General features: G+C 31.7%; 3 protein-coding genes and 1 long non-coding RNA gene across 5 annotated transcripts; 2 read left to right on the top strand and 2 right to left on the bottom strand.

Moving 5' to 3' along the window:
- The first annotated feature begins 10034 nt into the window (after positions 1-10034).
- LOC133694832 (uncharacterized) lies at positions 10035-13574 on the top strand. The gene is made up of 6 exons (XM_062116537.1): positions 10035-10112; positions 10240-10337; positions 11392-11463; positions 11820-11986; positions 12420-12531; positions 13123-13574. Exons 2-6 carry the CDS (start codon positions 10293-10295, stop codon positions 13342-13344), a joined length of 618 nt encoding a protein of 205 aa, XP_061972521.1. The 5' UTR covers positions 10035-10112; positions 10240-10292; the 3' UTR covers positions 13345-13574.
- A 77-nt stretch (positions 13575-13651) lies between these two features.
- On the bottom strand, positions 13652-14612 carry LOC133694843 (uncharacterized). Its single transcript, XR_009842344.1, has 2 exons — positions 14146-14612; positions 13652-13985 (listed from the first exon to the last, which is right to left on the bottom strand). It is a non-coding gene; the product is annotated as an uncharacterized LOC133694843 (long non-coding RNA).
- A 293-nt stretch (positions 14613-14905) lies between these two features.
- Positions 14906-17142, bottom strand: LOC133680846 (uncharacterized). Its single transcript, XM_062103859.1, has 3 exons — positions 16786-17142; positions 16117-16466; positions 14906-15317 (listed from the first exon to the last, which is right to left on the bottom strand). The coding sequence occupies exons 1-3, from the start codon at positions 17031-17033 to the stop codon at positions 15160-15162; spliced, it is 756 nt and encodes a 251-aa protein (XP_061959843.1). The 5' UTR covers positions 17034-17142; the 3' UTR covers positions 14906-15159.
- Positions 17143-19434: 2292 nt separating this feature from the next.
- LOC133671635 (COP9 signalosome complex subunit 3) lies at positions 19435-24353 on the top strand. Of its 2 annotated transcripts, none has more exons than XM_062092447.1 (11): positions 19435-19781; positions 20143-20258; positions 20377-20620; positions 21361-21418; positions 21521-21610; positions 21882-21950; positions 22552-22641; positions 22735-22893; positions 23072-23193; positions 23858-23930; positions 24024-24353. In XM_062092447.1, the coding sequence occupies exons 1-11, from the start codon at positions 19597-19599 to the stop codon at positions 24090-24092; spliced, it is 1275 nt and encodes a 424-aa protein (XP_061948431.1). In that variant the 5' UTR covers positions 19435-19596; the 3' UTR covers positions 24093-24353. The 2 variants fall into 2 exon arrangements, with proteins under 2 accessions (XP_061948431.1, XP_061948437.1); XM_062092453.1 differs by having other exon boundaries at positions 19436-19781; positions 21885-21950.
- The last annotated feature ends 329 nt before the right edge of the window (positions 24354-24682 follow it).

Raw genomic sequence — 24682 nt, 5'->3', positions numbered from 1 at the left:
ACCCATGTACTAAAGAACATAAAATACTACTTTTTCACCATTTGAGTTACATTAGATTGGTGGGCCAAGTTTATCCCAACATAAAAAAAAAACATATTGAGGCAATACTAATGTTTTTAAAGAAGTAAAAGGAAAAAAAAAAGACTTGAGTCATTGACTTGACTTGGTTTAATAAACATGTTTAATATAATAATATAATTAAAAAAACAGATAACGATAATAAAATAATATGAGCACTTGCTAATATTATGGAAAGATATGCTTTTAATATTTTATAAATAAGCAAAAATTAAATGAGGATGTTATAACCTCATAGAAAGCAAAATAAAAAAAATCAAAGCTCAATTTCTAGCAAATCAAATGTTGAAGGAAGAAATTTAAAAAAAATCAAATTAAAAAGGATAAAAAAACCAACTTGAGCTAACTTGCCAAATATGCAACATGGTTATGAGACTATGATAACCTTGTAGAAAGAAAATTGTGTGAAACAATAAAGCTCAAATCTCAGATAACCCAATTTAAAGGGAAAACTGAATAAAAAAATGAAAAAAAAACAATAAAAAAAGACCCGAGTCAACCCAGGTTAATCGGCTAAGCCCATGATCGAGAACATGAGATTGAGATAACCCTATAGAAAGGAAAGTAAGAAAATTCACGAAGCCCTATCCCCAACCAACCCAATATTGAAGGGCAAAATTGAAAAGAAAGGATCAATTTTAAAAAAAATAACCTAAAAAAATATTGAAGTTAACTTAGGCTAATCTTCAAAACTCGTAACCCAGGTCATAAGGCCGGGACTAACCCCATAAAAGAAAAACTTAAAAAAACTTGAAGCCAAATCCTTAATTAACAAAATACCAAGGGATGAAATTAAAAAAAAAGGATAAAAAACAAAACAAATAGAAATCAAAAGTATGAGGACCATGTTTGATATAAAAATTAAATGAAAGTAAATTTTAAAAGATGAAATCTAAAAAGCAGATCAATAAAAAAAATTAAAAACAAAATAAATAGTAGGGTGTTAAAAAAAATCATCTCATATGTAACATTAGCATTATTTAACTTAGCTCAACTTGTCGAAGTCAGATAATATGAATGTTATAAATGATAGTAGATTAAAAAAACTTAAAAAAATAGATATCACATGTTAGGACTTTTTAGACCTAGTCAACCAAAGCCAAATTATATACCCCATACAACCCAATTCAAGTTCATTTTCAGAACTTATTATGTTTTATTGTGACCAAGTTTTTTATTGTTCAGAACTTAATTTGTTGTTATATGTTATGCCATTTTTCTACAATTGATTCTTTCATTTTAGTCAATTTATTTAGTTAATGTATTAAGCTTAAATTGCTTATTACAACTTATAATAGGTTTTGGGCTAATTTATTAAACTCAAGTCTTAGTTCTAAGTAAGCCCAACCTATAAGAATTAGTAATATAAGCTTGACCCGTGAATATTTGTAATATCCATAAAAAAACTTAGCCTAACCTTATGTATCCAACTTGCTTAAGTCAAATTAAAACTGAATGGTATGGGATTCCAATTTGTAAAATATAAAAAGTTTAGTTGGATACAATTATAGGTCCTATAACATTCTTACACTCTAATTAAAACTGAATGGTACGGGATTCCAATTTGTAAAATATAAAAAGTTTAGTTGGATACAATTATAGGTCCTATAACATTCTTAAACTCTAACTACTACATAAATTATAATCAATCCCAACTTGATAAATCATGGATTTTTTTTTTAGACTTCATTCTATTTCTCATATGTCTTTATCAAAAATTCAGTAGCATCTCTCTCGTTTTTAAACATATCAAGTTATCAACATTACTCCAACTTCTCAATTAATCACCATTTACAATCTTAATCCAACTATCATAGATCATATATCATCTCAATTTTTTTCTTAATATTTCAACAATATTTAGGTATGTCTCATTATTGGACACTTACTTTACATTACAAATGCTAAAATAAAAGAATAGATAACATATAAAGATAAACATACATTACATGCACATATAATTTTTAGTTCCTAGTAATTCATATTAATTTAACATATTATGCACAACATTAAACTCGTGATACCATCCTATTTTAGAGATTTGCATTATCATACTCCTACACCATACACACTCTTACACCACTAATGTGTGTGTGTTATTACACATCATATAAGGATACATATATATCTCAAAATGTCTAATTATTTAATTAATTATATTATTATATTTACAAGCCATAAAATTATTTTATTAATATCTAGTTCTCTGGCCTTGCTTATAAAGAACTTGTAATCACACCTCTAATTAAATAAAAATATCTTATACTTATTTATATCCTAATAAATTTGCTAACTAACATTTTCACCGTTAACCCATTTCTTTTAAATCTATAATCTTGACTTCCTCTCATGGATGCCAACCGAAATCCAGCAACCTATTTTGTTGCCAACATTCCGTCCATCCCTTTATGAACACCTATTTAAATTCGGCAAACCCATTTAGTTGCCAACATTCCAGCCCTCCTCTCACAAATGCCACTTAAATCTAGCAAACCCATTTGGTTGTCAATATTCTGACCATCTTCTCACATAATCCAATTAAATCCGGCAAACCTATTTGGTTGGTAATATTTTGGCTATCCCCTCACAGATGCCATAACATCATGAATTCATAACATTATTTCTTTTGTAATTTATCAATTTCAACAATAAATACACATCAGACAAATCAACATATTTGTAATAACAAAAATTAAAAGCTTTTAAATTCAAATAGGATGACAAACACCTACTTGCTGTTCGTGAAGGTCTAACTCCTCCTGTATGAGCTCTTACTCCAGCAACTTCTCCTGGATTCAAGAGAATTTTTTTCATTACATTATTATTCTATCAATAATTCTTGTGTGCTTAATTCAGGGCACACATAAAAAGAAAATCTTTAATCTAATTCAACATATAAAACCCATTTAATTTCCAAGTCCATTTTATTATTTTATCATGTTAATTTTATTCTCCCACAATTTACTTCATCCATACATAATTTAAAGTGTGCATTAAATTACCCTTAATAAGATATCATTAACAATACAATTTTTCAAAAACTCATACGCTTAATCATTAAAAGAAAAATAATTTTTTCATATTTTTCCTTCATTCTCAATCATCATCAACACCACCACACCCATTAAATATGTACCATTCACAACATCGAAGCACTTTATTATTAAAATCTTTCATTAACCAATCCAAAAACACATTTTTTCTAAGAAAGATTCCCTCCCCCGATCTATACCCTATTTGGTCCTCACTAAAGATAAAAGAGAAGTTAAGATTTTCTTCAAATTCTCACTTGACCCGATGTTTATTTATGATCATTTACACATGCCAAAAACTATGTCATCATTTCCAATATCACCAACCCTTAATTCACAATTACATGACACTAACACAAACTATAGAATTTAATCCTAAGAAAATACACAATTTAATTATTGCAATAATATATCTTACTTCTAAGTTAGAAGTTTTTAAGAAACAAAATGGAAGAAAAACTCAATTTCTTCACTTTCTTCTTCCTCTCCCTCTATGTTTCCAAACTTCTCTAACAAGTTCCCATCCTTGAAAAATCACTTACTCTCACTTAATTCCTAAATTTTCTAAGATTTTCCTTTAATTTCTAGGTTTTTTTCCTAAGACTTTCCAAGTTTTTCTCAAGAGTTCCTCTCCTCTCTTTTCCCCCTTCTAATGGCCAACCAAATATGTGCTTGCACACACATAACAAATTAAATAATACCTTATTTTTTCCTACCTTCATGCCCTTTTGTTTTTCTAGGTAAATATTTCTCAGCTTCTAACATTCGTTTCTACCAAATTAAAGCTCTACTATTTCAAATTTCTTTAAATTACATGTCAATACTTTTTTTTTCCTCTTACATCATTTCCATTTAGTTTTTATTTGCATTTTTGTATTTTTTTAATTTTTTAGCTATTTTTTTTATATTTTTATTTTAAAATTAACACATATGTATTTTATTTCAATTCTCAAAATCCATTATCATCCCTTAAGTGTAACTATTCAATTTACTTGTTTAACATAATTTTAACTTTATTAGCCTTGTATATTTTATCTGGGGGGTTTACAGGTCCAAACTCGACCTAACTATATCAATGAGCATCTTTAATAAAAAGAATGACGATCAAATTTGATACAGAAAAATAACATGACACTTTTAAATTTTGGTAGGCCAGCTTGATTCTTAAGGAGAGGAGAGAGAAAAAAAAAGAGGAGAAGAAAAAAAGCAAGTTGAAACCCAACTGCCCCATTGCCACATACACGCTTCAAACCATTGGGAAAAACATGACATAAGGCTTCCAATATTGTCATGAAAGTTGTCGTTTGGATGCAAGGAGACCCCTAATGCTACCTGAATACTGTGGACACCTCTCATCTGCCAGTGCGAGCGTTGCACACGCTAACCTATTTTCCCCTGTCCATTTACCCCAATTCTTATACTTGTCTTTATTTAAATTGTGTTTCCTTAACACGTAATTATTATAAATTAACTGAATTTTGTTTTATTTTACAAAATCGAGCAATAAAAATTTCCCTCGATATTGCAAGATTCCCATATTAAGACATCCAAAATAAAGTACCAATTTAAATCCCAAATAAAGTCAATGTAAAGGGATCAAATTAAAAAAAAAATAAAGGACCAAAATATATATTAAAAAAGGACATGAGCTTCATTCTTGACCATACAAATCAGTCCGTGATGGTGGAAAAATAAAAGGGCTAAATATTTCTTGAAGCTTTAAATTTGGTCTCTAAGCTCTAATTATTTTAAATCAATTAAATTGAATTGTGTTTTACAAAACCAAGAATTAACTGAGTAATGAAACATTTTCTTGACACCTTGAGATCCCTATACACATGCATGGAAAAAATCTATTAAGACCAATTACAAATCAAAGCAATGTCAAAGGACCAAAAAAGAAGAAAACGAAATTTAAGGATTAAAGTGTAAAAAGTCTTAGAGACAAAAAAAAAAGGAAATCAATGTTTGAATGAACATTGGATCTCCACATAGGCTACATTGTTTCATTGATGCCTAATAGTTTTTTTTATAATATAGTTAATGGTAAGAACTATACATAAGCTTGTCTAGAATTCAATTTTTATAGATTAGGTATGACCACATCAATAAAGACTATAAAGCCGTGAAGGTTATTAGTTGCTATAGTGATATTATTGATAGGCTTTTTTATGTTAAAGTTTACAACTTAAAGTCTAGTTCATGGATAAAAAATTAAGGGTTGTCCTAGTTATCATGAGTTCTAAACCTAGTTTGATGATCAACTCAGAAAGAGCCTGAATTATTGGATCACTAAATCAACTTGCTAGTCACTCAATCAACATGGATTAATCATTTTCTTAAAATAATATCGTTTTGATTTTTTTAAAAAAAAAAATTTGGCATTGACCGACCGAGTCAACTAGTTCAGGATTTAACTCAGCAGGGTCAACTAGGTTTAGTTAAATCAATGTCATTTTCAATTCAACTTGAAACTCAACCTAAGTCAAGCTTCTAATTGTGGGGTTTTTAGATTAATTTATCGAGATAAATTTCACATATATGCTTATTAGTCTATTTTATAGCCCTGGTATCACTATTTTAATGAAAAGAGTATGGTGTGTTTTCTAATTATATGGTTTATTATGTAGCAAGTGATACGATAAACAAATATATTTTTTGAATTTTAGAGTTTAAGGGTTTAAGATAATACCTCAACATGATTATTTGGACATTGACCATAATTATTTTTATATGGGAGTTTTAGGAGTGTTTATGTTTGCTTTGTACTAAGAAAGGTTTACATATACAATTATAGGTGATGAAGGAATATGGTGAGAAGGATTCTCGGGCTAGGTTATGTAATGTTATTTTAAAGTTGCTAGCAATTGATCCATTTTGTTTATATGTTAGACCTTTAGTATTTGTAATAATTCAACTTTCTTTCTCTTTATGGTCTTCTTTTTCACTTGTATCTCTTCTTTTTATCAAGTCTCACCACATCATAGTTTAGTGTAACAACGATTCTTACAAAAATCTTAATGGTAAGCAATTATAGAGCCCAATGAATCTTGAAAATTTTGGATTTTTTCATTCTCATATCATACCAGACAAAAAGCTATTATCCAATTCCAACAGAACTTCATCCTCAAAGACCATTTGAACCACTAGGTTGAACCCTGATGAAGCCTTATAAAAAATTCAGAAAAAAGTAGGGCTTTCGATGGCTGTATCATGAGATATTAGTATGAAAGGGCTAGTCCTTGGTTGATGAGCTATACCTAAGCTTTATCTAATGGCTAGATGGTTGCCTGGAAAAAATATCTCCTAAGAAACAAGGAATTCTCTGATGCTTAAGTTAGTAAAACATAAAGGAGAGAAAATATGGAAAGTGAAAAGTATGATGAAAGTGAAAGGAATATATATCTAAATGTAGTACGAAAGTGATTATATGATCTAGAGTTATTTATGTGATTGTGAATAATTCTAGCCTAGAATGGCTTGTATGTTGCTGACCTTCAATGGAGTTACTTGGCTTTTAATGGATAAGTGTAGCTTTATCTATAAAAATGGATAGCTTTGTATGACGAGATTTTATAGAGGATTGTATGGCTGGACTTAGATTTCCTCCCTAGTATCTAGGTGTGTTTATACACCCAGAATTTAAAATTTCTTTATGGAGAAAAAGGTGTATGGAGAAGTTTATGCTCACTATTTACTGTGGAGCTAACAATAAGTTGGAGAAAAAATAGTGTTTGTCAGTGTTATCCAATGCTTTTCACATAACAAGAAAATATTGGCTAGCCATGGTGGTCTTTGATTATTTTACCATGATGTTGTTGTTATGTCATGCGCCATTGAAACAAATTTTGGTGATGGTCAGTGCCTTGGCATGGAAGATGGTGTTGCACAATATAGAAAAAAGTTATGTATGCATAGAAAAATATTATGTACAAGAAAAGTTTGTAAGTTGAAATACATTGAGGTGTATGCCAAGCATAAAACTGAGGTGAAGTGTCGAGTTAGGCCAAAGGTTGAAACTTTAATCGTTTGGGTTGGCTAAACAAATATAAAAAAGCTAGCCCCATTTGTTTATGTCAAGCTTGTGTGTGTGTGTGTAACCAAACCCTAAACATGTTAGCCATTAGGTAGCTTCTATTATGAGATATCTCATTGTCACCCAAAACTATAACATCAAAATTATCTAATAAATATACTGATAAAAGAGAGAGAGAGAGATGATTCATTTTTATATATTTAAAATGATAGAAGTTTCCAATTGGTCTTTATATCATTAACTAGACATGTTTTATTTTTATAAAATGACATAGTTTTCAATCTATCATTTTCTTAACTTTTTTTTCCAAAATAATATAATGCACATGACTCAATGTTATACCAGAAATGGCAACATCAGTTGAAGAGGAGGGGGTTCATTAAAAAAAGAAAATAAAAAGTACGGATAAGGAGGTTTCGAAGAGAAAGGGGGTATCCACTTTGTGTATTAAAAAATCTCTTTTATTTGTTATGTATTTTGCATATGATTAAAATATTTATAAAACTCAAGGCAATTTATAGTGTAATATTAAGTTATATGTATGACAAAGTTCAATTAATTTAGACAATTTTTTTTAATAAAAGAATAGATTGGAAACTTCATTATTTTATAAGGATAGAATTGATTCAATCAAGGATATAAAGACATATTAAAAAATTGATTTAATAACATTTTTAGCCCTAAACTATTAGGTTGTGGTACATTGAGGTTCATATTATCAATTTGATCAATCACCTTTTATTACTATCATGTTTTAGCCAAATACTATATTATTTTCTTTCGTTACATTATAGATTAGATAAAAAAATATTTGAACATAAAAAAATATATATAGGTATTGCTAACATTTTTCTTTAAAAAACAATAATTGTGTGAGGATTGATCCAATATAACTCAGTTGACTTGGCAGGTCCAAAGACAACCGAGATTACTAGTAAAAATCTAATCTATATAAAAAATATATTCAAGATGACATTTTTTTTAAAAAAAAATATCAAGATGAAAACATATTGAATTGACCCTAATCAACCCAAGTTAACCTGACATATCTGCAATCATGGTCTTGAAACCATGATAACCCCATGATAAAAATCAAAATAAATTATGAAACTTAATTCTCAATCAATCTAATGGTAAATGATGAAAATAAAAAAAATTAAAGGATAAAAAAATAACATAAGTCAACCTGGGTTAACCTATCAAACGCATTACCTAAATCATGAGACTGAAATAATCTCATAGAAAGTAAATCAAAACAAAATCAATTCTCAATAAACCTAATAATATTGAAGAATAAAATTGAAATAAAATATTTAAATAAAAAATACAAAAAAATAATTCAATTTAACCTAGGTTAACATATTACGTCGCAAGATTGATATAACCTCATAGAAATCAAATTGAACAAAAAAAAGAGAGATAATCTAGGTTAACCTACCAAACAACTACACATGTTACGAGGCTTGGATGACCACATAAAAAAAGTAAATTGAAATAAATTCTGAAGTATAATCTCAATCAACTCAATGTTAAAAGGTGAAATTGAAAAATAAATTAATAAAAAAAGACTAAAAATGACTTGAGTAAACTTGGGTTAACCCGTCAAACCTGTATTTTAGATCATAAGATGAGAATAACCTTACAAAAATTAAAAAAACAAAAAACCATTGAGCTTAATTCTTAATCAACAAATGTTGAAAGATGAAATTAAAAAAAAAAGTTAATCAAGAAAAGAAAAGAAATACTCAAGTCAACCAAGTTAACTCACTAAACTCGCGACTTGGATCACGATGTTGGGAAAACTCCAGAGAAAGAAAAATGAAACAACTTATAAAATTTTATCCCCAACAAACTAAATGTAGAAGGATAAAATTAAAATTAAAAAAAAATTAAAAAAGCAAAACAATATTGAATAGAATCTTGTGAGGTGATGCATAATAAAAGCATCACCTTTTTTAATATTTTATGAATTGTCTATCTATGTTGATCATTATTTTTAATAAAAATTTTGATTTTTGATATTTTGAGTTGAAAATTGTCACATATGCTAATAAAATCTAAACTATTTTTAAAAATAATTTTTTTCTAGATCAAACAATATTTTTTATTTTTTCTTAAAAAATAAATATTTATAAGTTTAGAAATATAGAAAATGATTTGGAATGATCCAAACATTTTTGGAGGAAAAATGAATCATATACATTTATTTTTAGTATTCGAAATAGTTGCGTGGTCAAATGTATAATACAACCAAAACTTAAAATAAGTTAATTTTAGAAACTCATATATAAATATTTTGAAAACCATAATAAAATTATTAAATAAACTCATATAAACTATTTATATATTTTTAATAATTTATAGATAATTTTATTTTTATTTTTATGTTTTTATAATGTTATTATTTTTTTATTTCTCAAAAAAATAAAAATAATAATACCCGACTTCAAAAAATAATTAAATTGCTTACAAAAAAGGTACTATATATATATATATATATATATATATATATCTCGTCTCAAAATACTAAAAAATAAAATTTTTAAAAGTAATTTTTAATCGATGATAAAAATTAAATCAGACAAAAAGATAATATTTATCCAAATTAAGATAATTTACATATTAAACATATGTATTTGTTAGTAAAGGCATTAATGTGCTACAACCTCAATAATTTAGTGACAAAAATTTCCAATAAACCCATTGTAAACTCAAACAAGAACTAACTAAACTATTTGTAAAAAAAGAAAAAAGAAAAAGAAAAAGAAAAAAAATAAAGTTTGAAACAACGTTAATGAAAATACGAGTTCAAGACACTTCTAAACTTGGGCTTTCTCTAAGCCTAGGAGGCCCGTACTTATGTAGAAAACTAAGCCGAAGCTGAAGGCCCGAAAACATTTTGCCCTGCTCAATCGCTAATCGAGCTTCTTTCTTCTTCCACCAAACAAACCCTGCTCGTTTTCAAGGTTTCCATCTTAAACCCTTTTCTAGTTTTTTTTTTTTTTGAAAAGAAATTCACTGTTTTTGTTTCTATGCATAATTGGGTAGATCATGTATTTTGTTTTGGTACTAATACTGGCGAATGATTTGCAGGTGAGAAACGAGAAATCATCTACTTAAATTGGAAAAAAAATAAGAACAGAGAAATGGCAAGCCAAGCTGCAGCTAGCGCTTTTAATGGCAGCATGAAGGTGCTTCCTTTTGATATTTAGTGACCCTTTTCTCTTTATCTTCCATTGCTTCATTTTCCATGGAAAATGAAGGTTCTTTTGTCACAAACTAGTAGAGAAATTAGACTTTCCTTTTCAGCACACCAAGTGTTGTAAAATGTACTATATGGATTTTAAATGCCGCTTTTTTTTTTTGTTACGATTTGATGCATATATGTTCCGCCCGCGAATGTTTTTTATGCCTGGTTTCTTTAGAGCTGCATAGTTAATCATTCAATACAGTGTATGAAAATTAGATTTTCCAGTTTATGTGCTCAATTTTTTGTTTTTTTGTGGAGTGTTTTTCTGTGGAATTATTTTGACCCCTTGTTATTACCAGAACTACACTCACTATTCACTCTCCACCTCTAAATCATCTCCATAATGTGTGGCCACTCCTAATTGAGGTTGTCTTCCAAATGGATTCAGATGGGCTGCATAGTGTTTGCATTCAATCTTAGCCTCCAAGAATATATGCCTGGCCACAAAATATTTTAATGCTGTGATATGCGCTTCATGCCCCTAACATCTGGCCGTAGTAGATGCAGAAAGGCCTTAATGAGTAAGTTGGTACTTTAAACTTAGGACTATAGTCGTGAAATATAGCGTTGTCGAGCCCTTGCTCAGCTCTTTGGTTGAAAACCTTGATGTGGCTTTGCCTCCTCTCACCTCCATTAAGAGGCAGGGCTCTTGAACTGCAGTAACTGGCCCATTCCTTGCTGATTTTGTCCAGCCATCGATATCAAAAGCCAAAGCATCCATTAAAGTAAAAAATAAAAATATTCTGCATTTGTAAACCCAAAAACACCTTTTTTTAAGAGAAAACATGAAAATTAAATTTTAAACATGTAAAAGGATTTCGCTAATAAGAGATAAAGGAGAGGAACATTGACTTCATATACATGCTTGATGGATTCTTTGTGATGTACTTTTAGGGTGAATGACAATACATGTGTTTAACATCTATACCTGTTGTTTTATATAATTGGCATTGGAATTGGTAACAGAAACTGTTGTTCTGCATGTTCACTTTCAGAAAGCACATGCTGGCCTCAAACGTATCAATCTGGAAGGTCTACGGTGGAGAGTATTTGATGCCAAAGGCCAGGTGGGATCTCCCTTTTTTTCCAATATGTGTTCCAAGATATTATAGATTTATTATGGTAGGAATGTTTTCCATATTAGGCAACTTGTAAGGGGAAATAAGATAATACTTGAATTTCAATGCCAATACTTCTCTTTCTTCCTACCCTCATCTGGGAAATAAAAAACGGGGCCTATGAGTTAATTGTTTGTGAAACAAGTTTGGCAGGGGGAAGAGGTAGGATTTAGTGAAGGAAATGGTCCACTGATTTTTTTTTCATGAAGATGCATTATCATGCTGGATTTGAACTGGTTTATACTGCCTTTCGTATTTTTTAGTTCTTTAAGTTTGAAATTGTGACAGTTCCCCCTTTTTTATAGGTTCTTGGAAGATTAGCATCTCAAATATCAACAGTTATTCAAGGCAAGGATAGGCCAACTTATGCTCCTTATCGTGATGATGGTGATATGTGTGTTGTGCTTAATGCAAAGGATGTCTGTGTTACGGGGAGAAAAATGACGGATAAGTTTTACCGCTGGCATACAGGGTATCATAACAGTTTCCTATTTCTGACTTCCAAGTTAATGTAGAAAGTGGGATTTCAAGAGGACAAGTGATCAACTGTCATCTTTTCTGATTTTCACACTCTGAAAACCAAAGTTTTCATGTAATGTAAAATAGGATAAGAAAATAAATGATCTCATGGTGGTCCCTTAATAGCTGGGAAATTATTTCTTAGTCACTCTAATTAAATCTCCTTGTAATTGAAGATGAGTAAACATTTTTAGAGAGGAATATGAAGTCTTCAAGCACATCTTTTAAACTGACAATGAAACAAAGATAGTTTTGTGTTCCAATTTTGATATGTACAGAAGGGACCACATGCAATTTCTGATATAGTCTATAGTCTTGCAATGTTGCTAAGCTTATCCCATTCTTGCATTGAAGTCCTGTGTTGCTGGATTATATGTTTTCTGTAGGTATATAGGCCACCTCAAGGAAAGGAGTTTAAAAGACCAGATGGCCAAGGACCCTACAGAAGTCATCCGAAAAGCTGTTTTGCGTATGCTTCCAAGAAACAAATTGCGTGATGTGCGTGTTATACCAGCCAAATTATATTTGTTTGAAACATTACTCTTTTCAGTTTTTTGACATTTTTTCTTCTTGTTGAAATGTTTGATTCTCAATATTTTTCCTTCTTTCCTCTCACGTACACCACCCCCCGCCCCCCCCCCCCCCCTCTCAAAAAAAAAAAAAAAACTAAAGTGCATCTATAGGGATACTTGTTTTAGTAAGGTTAGCATTTGTCATAAGTGATTTGAGTGTAGTTGATGATTCTCTTTTGTGGTTCTGAAATGCAGTTACACAGGAGGATTAAGACACCGTCGATGCTTTTCTTCCATCTAGAAAAATTATTGTATGTGATTTGGCCTATGATGGAATGAAACGAAAAATAATAATAATAATGAATTTTCTCACTGCTGTAAGCACTGCCAATAAAAGTAGAGTTTCGACCTTGCCTTCTAAAAATCTGTATGTGCTGCAAGTTTGTTAAACTAGAAGTCAGATTGTCTTTATTTATTTGTTTGAGCAGGCATTGGCTTTATTAATTTTAAGCATTTAGCCTGAAATATCTGTTTCCTGTGATAAAACTGTCTTGACAGTATTAATTTTTGCATGCAGGATAGAGATAGGAAACTGAGGATTTTTCCTGACAATGAGCACCCCTTTGGTGATCAGCCAGTTGAAGCATATGTGATGCCTCCCAGAAAAGTGCGAGAAATGCGACCTCGTGCTCAAAGAGCCATGATTCGAGCTCAGAAAAAGGCAGAGCAACTGGAACAGGCCGGTAATGATAAGAGAAAAGGCAAGAAGAGAGAAGTTGAAGCAGATTTGACCGAGTGAAAAGTGGGCAGAGCTTATTTCCATATCTGACAGTTAAAGCGTTCGTATTTTGCATGTAACAACCCTAATGTGGTCATGGATCACCAGCTGCTTCCAACGGCAGCATTTCTTGCCTGGCTCTCGTCATTCCTTTTAGGTTTACAGACATTGTGAACCTATTTTAGTTTCCGCTGTCTAGAGTTTCTCAATGGGAAATGAAGATGAAGCTAAGGGACCCTTTGGCCCTCAAATGTTCTTTTTGTTGCTTCATAACTCTGACCATTGTGCGATGAAAAGAAGATTGTTACAAGGTTAGCCAATAAGAGCGTGGTGGGAAATGAGCAAATGAACAAGAAATTAGAGTGGATATTACAGATCATTTAGGTCACGCAGACATTCATGCAGAAGAGGCGGGGGCAACAGCAGGAATGTCTCAGTAATTTGCCATCCTTGTGCATTGTCGGTACTCGGTGAAGCTTGAAAACTTATGGAAGCCCCTTACTGACCAAAGCAATGACTGTCCTTGTAACGAGCATATATACATAAATGTCGACACACACTGAGAATTCAATAGCTGCGATGGCACAATTGCACTTGTAAGAGTCTCTGGTTGAGATCAGTGTTTTGTGGACAATTTCACAGCCATCTCAAAGCACCAGTACCTAGAATATCAGCAAATAAACTCTGAAATCAGTTCCTCTGACTCCTAAGAGAAATCAGGAAAAAGAAGAGGAAAAAAAAATCAACCGCAACAAACCCAATGGCTCAAAAACAAAACAACAAACCGATCAGTTCAACAAAACGCAACCAGAAAACCAGCACCTTAGGGCCACCACAGACGATAGTTTTCAGCTGCGTAGACTGGAGTTCAATGTGAGCAAAACAATCCCGGCAGCCTCATAATTACAACCGGCAGAATTTCTTGAATAGAGGATAGCCATAACCAATAGGATAACCACTGGCATATGAGATGTTCAACCACTACTTGCTCAAAACTCAGATCACAGAAACAGAGCACCAGTGAAGTCCAAGCACACAGGAGAGCACTGTGGCAGGACTTCTATAATGCAGGATCACCTGTCACAAAAGTAAGCGTCAAGTCAGCAGCTCTAACATAGCATTTCACTGTTGTTTTGCCTTGGTCTGTATTTATGCTTTTGAATACGTACATTCAACTTCCTGCACAATATACAACCCCGCGCTAGAGCGAGAAGTTTCATGCAATTGTCTGCGGATTTTTCTCAACCTTTCCATGCATGCATCAATGGCATTCAAGGCCTCCCAATTCTTTAATGTTGACAATAAGTGACTTTAAATTATATAACGGGAAAATTACTCATACCCTTCCAAGGTTGGGTCATTGAGGTGATATCATATGAGAAGGTAATTTTTATCTTTTTATCAAAATTTAAAATTATGCTGACCTGCTATGTAAAGTATAATTTCAGAAACTACAAGGGAAAAGTGAAATTGCGTGGGTAGTCAAGGTAATTTTCCCTTGTATAAATAAGAAAACTCTCCTAGAAAGGACTGAAACCAATGAAAACGGCAAGGAGCAATATTTTTAAACTAAGCTTAAAGCTTGAATGAAAATTGATTGCAGACAATTAAATAAATACTTTCAAACAAAATTCTTACAGAGTAATAAATATCTTCAAACTAAAATTTTCAATATCAACACATCTTGGTTTCAGAAGACTGACAAACCAACAAACTTGATTGTGAAACAACAAATATCCAAAAAGTAAAGAAGTTACACTGCTTGCATACAACACAACTTTCTTTCTCTCCCTCGCAGAAACACAAAAGAGGAGGGGGGAGGAAAAGCTAAAAGTCCTAATCACTTGATGATCCATCATCATCTTCATGCTCCTTCACAACCTTCTCAATGAGCTTCCTCCGAACTCCTTCAATCACAGAATCTCTTGATCTATCAGTTCCACCCTGACCATCATTTAGTACAGGATCTGATTGGCAGAGAACTAAGGCAACACCTAGTTTGAAAGAAAAAGAAGAAAAATTGGCAGTATCAGGATAACAGGTGGGATAATAATAAAAAAAGGAGGGGGGGGGGGGGGGAGCATAGTCATCTGTTGCTACATGTCCTGCCAAGAGAATCCTCTCATGATAAATCTAACAACGCTTTCATCCAGGAATTTTTTTTTATATAAAAAGAATTTTACACTGAAAGAGGAACTTTGATTTCTACCTTCTATACTATTTCGAACTCGGGCATTTTGTGATATAATCATCATTGCAAGACCAGATAGAAATATGTATTGTATTATGCATATCTCTATTTAGTACAAAGCATGGAAAACAAGGTCAAAAATCAATCATGCCACTTACTAGGGGTGCTCAGAAAAATTAAATATTCAGAAATGGAATCGCTCAAACATCCATAACTTAGATTTAAAAATGCATTTTGCATAAAAACTGCCAGATCTATTTAGTCTCGTAAAAATGTTTCATTCATTTTGGTTCAATAGAAAGTTCATTGTCCATCTTCCAGAATTTCCTTTCCTGGACAAACCAGTATATGACATCATGGAGAATTACAATCACTAGACCACATAAGATTTTATAAATACAGGATATTCTCGCAGAACATGCCTGGAAACTTTATTCGTAAACACTCATGAAATAATTTTTAGATTTAGGAGATACAGGTGTTACAACAAAAGCCGATAAAATGTATAAACTGAAACAATGAAAAGGAAGCACCAAACAACAGAAAGCACAGATCTTAAGCACTCAAAAACAACAGATCAAAGGCCAAACATGAGAAATTACCTTCAGGTGTGCATCTCCGTCCAAAACTCCTTAATCCGGCATAGTTAGCTTTCACAGCACCATTATTATAAACCAATAAAGTAGGAAGATGATGATCAGGATAATTCGGTATACAATCAGTAGATACAATCTTAACAAACTTTGTCCCTGGATATTTCACTGCCAATTCTTCCAAACATTTCATAAGCACACCACATTCCGCATACCCATCCTTATACAAAAGCACCACAACCCAAACATCCGGACCTGCCTGCGACACTTCCCTCACAAAATCCGAACCCGATATCGGCACCACTGATCCAAACCTCACAATCTTTGTAGCCTCCCTCATTTCTGTCAATCTCTTCTTCCTATTAGAAAAAAAAAACTTTGTATTAAATTTCAGCGACAATAAGTCAAAATCAAAGTTTTTTTCCCCTAGAAAAACCAAAAACAACTTAGCTTGCAGACACATTCTTACAATAGCAAGAGTAGATCTTTTGCTAATCTTCTCTCTTTTAACAAAAAAAAAAAAAAACATAAATAAATAAAATCTTCTAGTCCGAATTACCCACTCAGCATAGAGGAATCCTAAATCCCAATGCATGCAATTTGTTTTTTCAATTATTTGAAACCCTAGACAGAAACAGCAAGAAAAACTTGATTTGAATGAATTGATAAAAAAGGGACCTGTATTCTTGGAGGAAGCGGTCGTCATCGAGATCGAGATCATCTTCAAGGAACTCAAGTTCCTCTTCAGTTTTGGAATCAATAAAGGATTTGTCTTTAGGGATAGAATCTTGATCAGAAGCTGGAGTGAAAGGCGGTGGCTTAAAAGCAGGTGGTTTTTCTGGCAAGTTTCCAAGCTTTCTCTGTATATCATCCCATTGTGTAGAAGCTCCTTCTACATCCTTGTACACAAAATGATAATCTCCCATTTTCTCTCGATCTCCTCTCCTCTCCTCTCTTCTCTAATAAACACAATCCCTTTTTATTTTCTCCGGTTTAAAGCCGTAAATATCCATCCCTATCCCTTCGATTCTTTGTTATTTTGTTACTTGAATTTAATATTCTTACAAGACCTAAATTCGAAGCTTTTAGTCCTCAATTTTTCAAAAATAAATATATTTAGTCCTTATATTAAATCGTTCTATCAACCAGATCCCTACATGTCAAAAGGTAACCATCCCCCAATTAAGATCACAAAACTACCCATTCCCACGATATATATATATTGATTAATTGTTATTTCAAAATAAATTTATTTAATTATGTTTTATATTTATTTAATATTTATTTTTCATTGAATATTAACTATTAACTATTAATAAATACAAATTTTCATATATTTTTTTTTTATTAATATATGACTCCCAAAGTCATCATGTTCCAAACTTGATTAACATAAGGCGGGGACGAGAGCTGCGTTGTCATGCATCAAAGGAGAAACAGTGTTCCTTTTTCAGGATAAAGGTCATTTACTGGTGCCCATACTATTTTGGGTATCAATTATTAGGCCCAATTCTAGCCCAAAATGTTTTGTTATATTTTTATTAGCAATAGCACGCGATACGGGTGAGATTTCAAGTTATTTTTAAATCGAGAAAAGAATGTATTGGTATTGTAAATGTATTTTCTTTCACCGCAATTAAATTTAATTAAGAATTGGCAAGTTGATAAACGAAATACAATGAGAATTAAAAAAACTAATAAACTGTAAAACAAGTTGTGAATATAATTAAATACAATAACAAAAAGGTTAAAAAATAGATACATGTTCAATCTCATCATGTAGAGTTCTCTTCATATTTATATTTTATTTAATTATGTGTCTATAAAAATGGATTCTCATCACAGATGTAATAATTTAAATCTTGTAGTGAAATGATAATTGTTAGTATAAATTCTTTTTTTATTATTATTATTAATACTAATATCTTTTTAATTTATCTTTTTTTATCCATGTTGTTTATTACAGGTGAGTAATTAAAACTAATATTAAAAAGAAAATAATGAACTAAAATAACTTTAAAAAGTATCATTTTAATCTAATCTAATTTTTTTAATGCGTGCTTTTTTATAAAATAATTTTTTATTAGAAGTTTTGTTTTTTAAATAAAAATTTATTATAATCTTAAAAAACAAGCTTTAATAAAATAAAAATAATAAACTGATAATTATGATGTGAATGTATTAAAAAGATATAAAAAACTAATATCAAGAAAAATTATATGAAAAACTTACAATAAAAATTTTAAAACTAGATATTTCAAATATATTTAGAAAATTATGCCTACTAGGTTAATTTGTACCTATTAAAGAGTTATTTGCTGATATTACCATTGATCTTCACTGCTAATATTATATAAAAATAATAACATAATTGGATAATTATTTAAATAATTTTATCTAAAAAATTTTAAATTAAAAATGAAAAAAAAACAATAAAAAAATTTTTAAAAATTAATCACACGGGACTAGACATGCACACCTAACCCATCACGAAAACCTGCGGCAACATGCATGGTTCTTTATTTTTTTTCTGGCATCATTTGTTCTGATTTTTTGTTTTAATTTTGATGAATGATGCATCACTCACCTGCATTCAACTAAAAAATCAAAATCAAATAATTTTTTTAAAAAATCAATGAAGGGGGAATCATAAACATTAAGATTGAAGTATTTGGGAATAGGAACGCACGAAGAGCTTGTTCAAATTTTTCTAGAAACTTTCTCTCTGGTCAATCTTATCAATCTTATCTCAAGATTCAAAAATCAAAATGTGAAAAAAATGAAGTCTAGGACCAGAATAAAAAATCAATACATAAGAGAGACCAAATATAAAAATACTTAAACTTGAGGGCTCAAAGTGTAGATTTACAGGGCGTATTGAACAGTAAACATGGGAAAAAGATTGTGAATTATTATAAATATCAAATTTTATTTTCCTTGTTTTAATTTCATCATTTGCAAACAATCCTAAACTTTCCCCTGTGAAATCAACATGCAATTAAATACCAAGACAATTGTTGACACGTGCACGCGTTAAACGAAATCCAAAGAGAACTGGAGTATCAATGATTTTAAAAAAAAAAAACTGAAAGAAAATGCGGCTGAAAGGCCAATGGTATAATGCTTACAATGGGAAAATGTGAGGATGATAAAAATAATATTTTTTAAATTTATTTTAAATATTAATATATTAAAATAATTTGAAAATATAAAAAATATTAATTTTAAAAAATAAAATAAAAAATTTAAATTTTTTCAAAAATATATATATTTTTTTAAAACCCATCGAATACAGTAAATCGCTTAAGTTTTACTGAGAATTGTTAATGGCAACAATAAATAGCTAGACTGGAGCTTGCTTGCCTTTTGAAATCTTTCTCCCCAAAACAAAACGAGAAAAAAAAATTTTCTCCCAGTTAAAATATCTTTATGTTTGGTTTATTTAATGATTTAATTAATTGATTGAAAACGAAGAAATAGATAGAGAAGATGGCTACGGTAGAATCGCTGGTGGCGCAAATCCAAGGGCTATCAAGCAGCGCTGGGGATTTAAGTTTGTTGTTGACTCACTTGAAACAAGCAGATGAGTTTCTGCACAATGAATCTACTCGGCTTTTTCCTTTTCTAGAACAGCTCGACCCGACTCTTCACTCTCTTGGTTATCTTTATATTTTGTGAGTAGCAGCATTATTCTTTCCTTTCCTTTCTGTTTTTTGTTTTCCTTTTAAATTTGTGCACTCTGATATGCTTAGGGTTTTAGTTTGTTAAATTATTATTATTATTAGGGTTTTGCGGGTATGTAATAGTGCTGTGTGTTTTTGAGATATTTTTTCTGCTTGGAAAAGGGAAATTTAGGAAGTATTGTGTCTTCGTTGCGATAGAATTGGATGATTGTTGAAATTTAAGAAAGATGAGATTCTTTATTCAAATTGATACGGTTAGAAAAAAAAAAGGTGTGATATTATGTTGATTTAGTGTAGAGAATGGGTTACTCTTGTGGGATTTTTTGTTTGAACTTGTGTATGAGGGTGGCAGAGAGGCATGCACTTCTTGGCCAGTTACCAACGAGCAAGCGAGAAGACTGGTTTTGATCCTTTCCAGGTTTCTCACATCTTGTGTTGCAGATCAGATTCGTTTGGCGCCTGAAAAGTGTACCAATCTTTCTTCACTCTGGATTAAATTTAAAATGTGTTTGATTTGTGTGTATTGTCTTGTAATATTGTTTTTCAATGCACTTAATTGATGCTAGTTATCTTTTTGAGTTGGTAGTCATCGCTGTCTGTAAGAGTTTCAAAGACCAAGTGCTGATGCTTGAAGCACCTATCCGTGGTGTGGTCCCTTTGCTGGAAGCTGTGAAAAAGCTACGCTCCTCTGAACATTTGACTACTTTGCATCCAGATTTTCTTCAACTTTGTTTGTTGGCAAAGTGTTATAAAACTGGTCTTTCCATTCTGGAGGATGATATTTTTGAAGTCGATCAACCGAGGGATTTTTATCTCTATTGTTATTATGGGTGACTTGCTGCCCTTGCTGCTAGACCTTCTGTGTACTGTTTCATTTGATGCCATTGTTACTTTCATTATGCTAAGCTGCTTTGCTTAAACCAATCTCCTGTTGTTCAGTTAATTATTACCGTGTCTGGTTTCTCTTTGTTTGTGACATCTTTAGTTGCTCTATGTTAAAGTGATAATCATTAGCTTCATAGGATTTCTTGTTGTTCATACGGTTCGTACTTTGAAGATCATTATTTGTTTAAACCAATCAATGGATGGCATTTGCTACACCTTTTTTTTTACTTATGCATTTTAAATTAGCAATTTAGTTTACTAACAAGAAACGTAATAATTTGTGCTTGTCTACTGAATAGTTAGCATTTTTACTATTTTTGATAATTATGTAATTCAACCATGCTAGGATTGCTTTTTAGCTAAGCTAAGGTTAGAACATCTGCATGGTAGTTAGGTGTATTCCCATGGAGGAGCCTGAATCTTAATTCCCTTGGAGCCTTTTTAGACTTTAATGGGTTTGCTGGTGTGCCAAAACCCTTGAGTCTTAAAATGGTGAAATCAAGAATATCTCAGTTCACAGCAATTAAGCAGACGTGAAAAGACATGGGAGTTTCATGCTTTTGATTGTTAGATAGCCTTAACCTCTCCCAGACACAAATCATTTAAGCATCTTGCAGCCAATTTGTTATCTCTCATATAGATGAGGAATTTCTTTGAGTGCACCTGACATTTGACATCATGACAGGGGGATGATATGCATTGGACAAAAGCGTTTTCAGAAAGCACTGGAGCTTCTACACAATGTATGTGATCTAGTTGCGATCTGTTCATCCACTTTGGCTATTCAATAATATTGTAATGGTTTGACTTTGTTACTGTTCCTAATTGCATCAAACTCATTTCAGGTCGTGACTGCTCCTATGTCTTCTATAAATGCTATAGCTGTTGAAGCATTCAAAAAATATGTATTGGTTTCTCTAATTTACAATGGACAGGTATGCCGTGTTCTTTTGACATTTACCAAATGAATTTGGGATGTAAGGTTATTCAGAAAGATAGCATACTCTTAGGAGCTGTTTCTTGGAAATTGAATGATGCTTGTGTGCTTACAAGTAATTAGTTTTCTAAGGTCATGTTTTTCTTACTCCAGTATTATTCTTCATTGGCTTGGATGTGCATCCTGGCAAGCTTTGACACCCCAAGATCACCTATAATTCATTTCTCGTTTAATGTCTTTGAAACATCATTTTATGTTTCTTTTTTTAGCAGTTCTCTACCAGTCTACCTAAGTACACTTCTTCAGCAGCTCAGAGGAATCTAAAGACCATATGTCAGGTAATTTCAAATTTATGTTGTACATTGCTGGAAGTTTTTTTTTAATTGATTTGTAGTTTTTGCATTAATACTTTAATCAGCCAGGGTCATTGCATCCTTGAGAAAAAAATTGAGAAGTTGTTTAACTGAATTTGTAACATAGCTTGCAAAAACAATATAACCATAATTATGCTGTTTTATGTGTGAGTGGATAGTGCATGTGGAAAGTAAGCACCATTTTTCTTTCTTTTTAAGTTTGCATTAAAAAAAAAAAGACCTTTCTCATGAACCTAAACTTATCATGCGACTACCCAGCTTCCTATGATGGAATTCTAGTCTAATTTGCCCAAATGAAAGCTGCATTCACCATGGATATGCTTGGTTGAATCTATTTTAAGATGATATGTTCCATATTGATCTCTGAGGTTCTCTTGTCTATCAAATGAAATAAATGGAAATTCTTTATTCTTTTTTAGTGAAATATTTGTTGTTTACACCATCAACAGTGTTTGTGTCTTTGCATGCAGAATTGTTTTGCCATCATATAGATATGTGCAGGTGAGATTTGAAGTTTTAGTTGGGTTCTACTCTCTTAACACATTTATCTTTACCCTTTGAGCAGCCCTATATAGAATTGGCAAATACTTATAGCATTGGAAAAATTTCAGAATTAGAGTCATACATTCAGACGAACAGAGAAAAGTTTGACAGCGTGAGTCTACAAGCACACATTTCGTATTTTCACTTTCTGAGACAAATATAAGATCTCTTCATCGTCTAAAATTGGCTCTATCTTCTTTTTCAGGACAATAATCTTGGATTGGTGAAGCAGGTTGTATCATCAATGTATAAGAGAAACATTCAGAGATTGACCCAAACATATTTGACTCTTTCCCTCCAAGATATAGCGAACACTGTGCAACTCAGCAGTCCTAAAGAGGCAGAAATGCATGTGCTTCAAATGGTAGTACCCCATGCAATTATCTCTGATGTTAAGCACACAACATTTTCAATATATATATATATATATATATATATATATATATATGATTATTTTCATTTCTTCTGTAACTAGATCACTAATAGTGCACACCTATATCTTATACCATAATACAAATTAACATTTTTATTTCAAATTGTAGATCCAAGATGGTGAGATATATGCAACAATCAACCAAAGAGATGGTATGGTTAGATTCTTAGAGGATCCGGAGCAATATAAAACCTGTGAGATGATTGAGCATATTGATTCTTCTATTCAGAGGTACAGTAGCTGGAATTTTAAACTGTTATTTATAAGTGAAATACTTTCATTCTGCCAGTAGTTTCCAGTGAAAAATATTTGGGGATAAAATTGAACCTGCTCTAATGGCCATTGCTACAATCAATGTCAATAGTCTTAGACCTGCACCCTCAGACCTGCAACCTGAGGGTGCAGGTTGAGTCTTGTGAACAAACTACACCATGCCCATGTGATGAAAATTGGACTATCTGCAAGTACCCGCTCTCAAATTTCCACTTCAATGGAACCATAACCGTGTACTCATCTGTTAACACTGAGCAGTATGTTTACCTCAAAGGAATCGCAATTATGGAACAAAATCTCATAAATCTACTTAAGCACATAAGAGCTATATGGATGTCTTTGTCAAAACCGGATTGAAGTCTCCATAATTTTATTTTATTTTCTCTTAAGAGTATATTGATTGACCTTTGAATAGATCGTGATAAAATCACTGTTTGTGCTTTGCATCTGATGGTTCGGTAAACCATAAATATAAATTGCATTATGTTATTTTCACAGTAATAAATGACAGGATAAATGACTTTCAATATCCAGCCAAACCTATTTACTAGGTTGTAGCTGCATTTCAGCCTCGATGAATATTTTGGTAATTCCTTATCTTCCACCATGTTTGTTATACTAGGATAATGACACTGTCAAAGAAGCTGACCGCAATGGATGAACTCATATCATGCGATCCTTTGTACTTGGCAAAGGTGAGCTTATTACATCCATTCCTGTAATACATATAAGCAGAGCTTGTTTAGGTTATGGTGTGCACTAACCAGTTCGTTCCTGTGTTTGTCTAGGTTGGAAGAGAGCGTCAGAGATTTGACTTTGATGATTTTGACCCTGTTCCACAGAAATTCAACATATAAGGGAAATTGGAGGATTGTGGAATACAAGTGGTATTTAATTGAGAATGATGCCAAGTTACTGCCTATAACACTATGTTTAAAGAGATGGAAAATTTGAACCCTTGTTTCACTTGATAAAAAAAAAGGACAAGCGATGTCAAATTCTTCTTCTTTTGCCTCATTTCTTATCTTGAAATAAGAAATCCAGCTCAGTGACAACTCATTTCAAGTTATAAATTTCATGTATATGTATCGTCTATGTCCAAGATAATTATTAGGCCATCCCGCATGCTCTTCATCCTTTATATTTTTCATGTTGAGGTCTGGGGTGGACAGGAATCCTGATACACTGTTGAGTTTGCCTCTACCTGGTGTTTGTTGCCAGGATGAGAAATCAACAGAACTGAATTCTCTTGAATGCAGTGGAAGCAAACATATAATCTGTGGAAAGCAATTGCAAAACCGACAAGGCTATCTCCTGTTTCTCTAGCATGACTTGAATCTTTGCCCTCAATCAATTCGTTCAACATGGGTTATTGTGCTCCAAATTTTGCTAATTGGGCATATCATTACAACCACTGAGAAGATGCCTGTATTAGCACAAGATAAAC

This window comes from Populus nigra, chromosome 1, assembly GCF_951802175.1.
Source record: "Populus nigra chromosome 1, ddPopNigr1.1, whole genome shotgun sequence".
Lineage (NCBI taxonomy): Eukaryota > Viridiplantae > Streptophyta > Magnoliopsida > Malpighiales > Salicaceae > Populus > Populus nigra.
This window is presented reverse-complemented; position numbering and strand designations above follow the sequence as displayed.

Excerpts from the sequence above, each read along its gene's own strand:
- LOC133694832 (XM_062116537.1), top strand. The coding sequence starts at position 10,293 with ATGGCAAGCCAAGCTGCAGCTAGCGCTTTTAATGGCAGCATGAAG. Across the intron at positions 10,338-11,391 it reads CTTTTAATGGCAGCATGAAG|AAAGCACATGCTGGCCTCAA; the intron begins GTGCTTCCTTTT and ends GTTCACTTTCAG. Across the intron at positions 12,532-13,122 it reads CAAGAAACAAATTGCGTGAT|GATAGAGATAGGAAACTGAG; the intron begins GTGCGTGTTATA and ends TTTTGCATGCAG.
- LOC133680846 (XM_062103859.1), bottom strand. The coding sequence starts at position 17,033 with ATGGGAGATTATCATTTTGTGTACAAGGATGTAGAAGGAGCTTCTACA. Across the intron at positions 16,467-16,785 it reads CGCTTCCTCCAAGAATACAG|GAAGAAGAGATTGACAGAAA; the intron begins GTCCCTTTTTTA and ends TTTTTCTAATAG. Across the intron at positions 15,318-16,116 it reads ACGGAGATGCACACCTGAAG|GTGTTGCCTTAGTTCTCTGC; the intron begins GTAATTTCTCAT and ends CTTTCAAACTAG.
- LOC133671635 (XM_062092447.1), top strand. The coding sequence starts at position 19,597 with ATGGCTACGGTAGAATCGCTGGTGGCGCAAATCCAAGGGCTATCAAGC. Across the intron at positions 22,894-23,071 it reads AAATGCATGTGCTTCAAATG|ATCCAAGATGGTGAGATATA; the intron begins GTAGTACCCCAT and ends TTCAAATTGTAG. Across the intron at positions 23,931-24,023 it reads ATCCTTTGTACTTGGCAAAG|GTTGGAAGAGAGCGTCAGAG; the intron begins GTGAGCTTATTA and ends GTGTTTGTCTAG.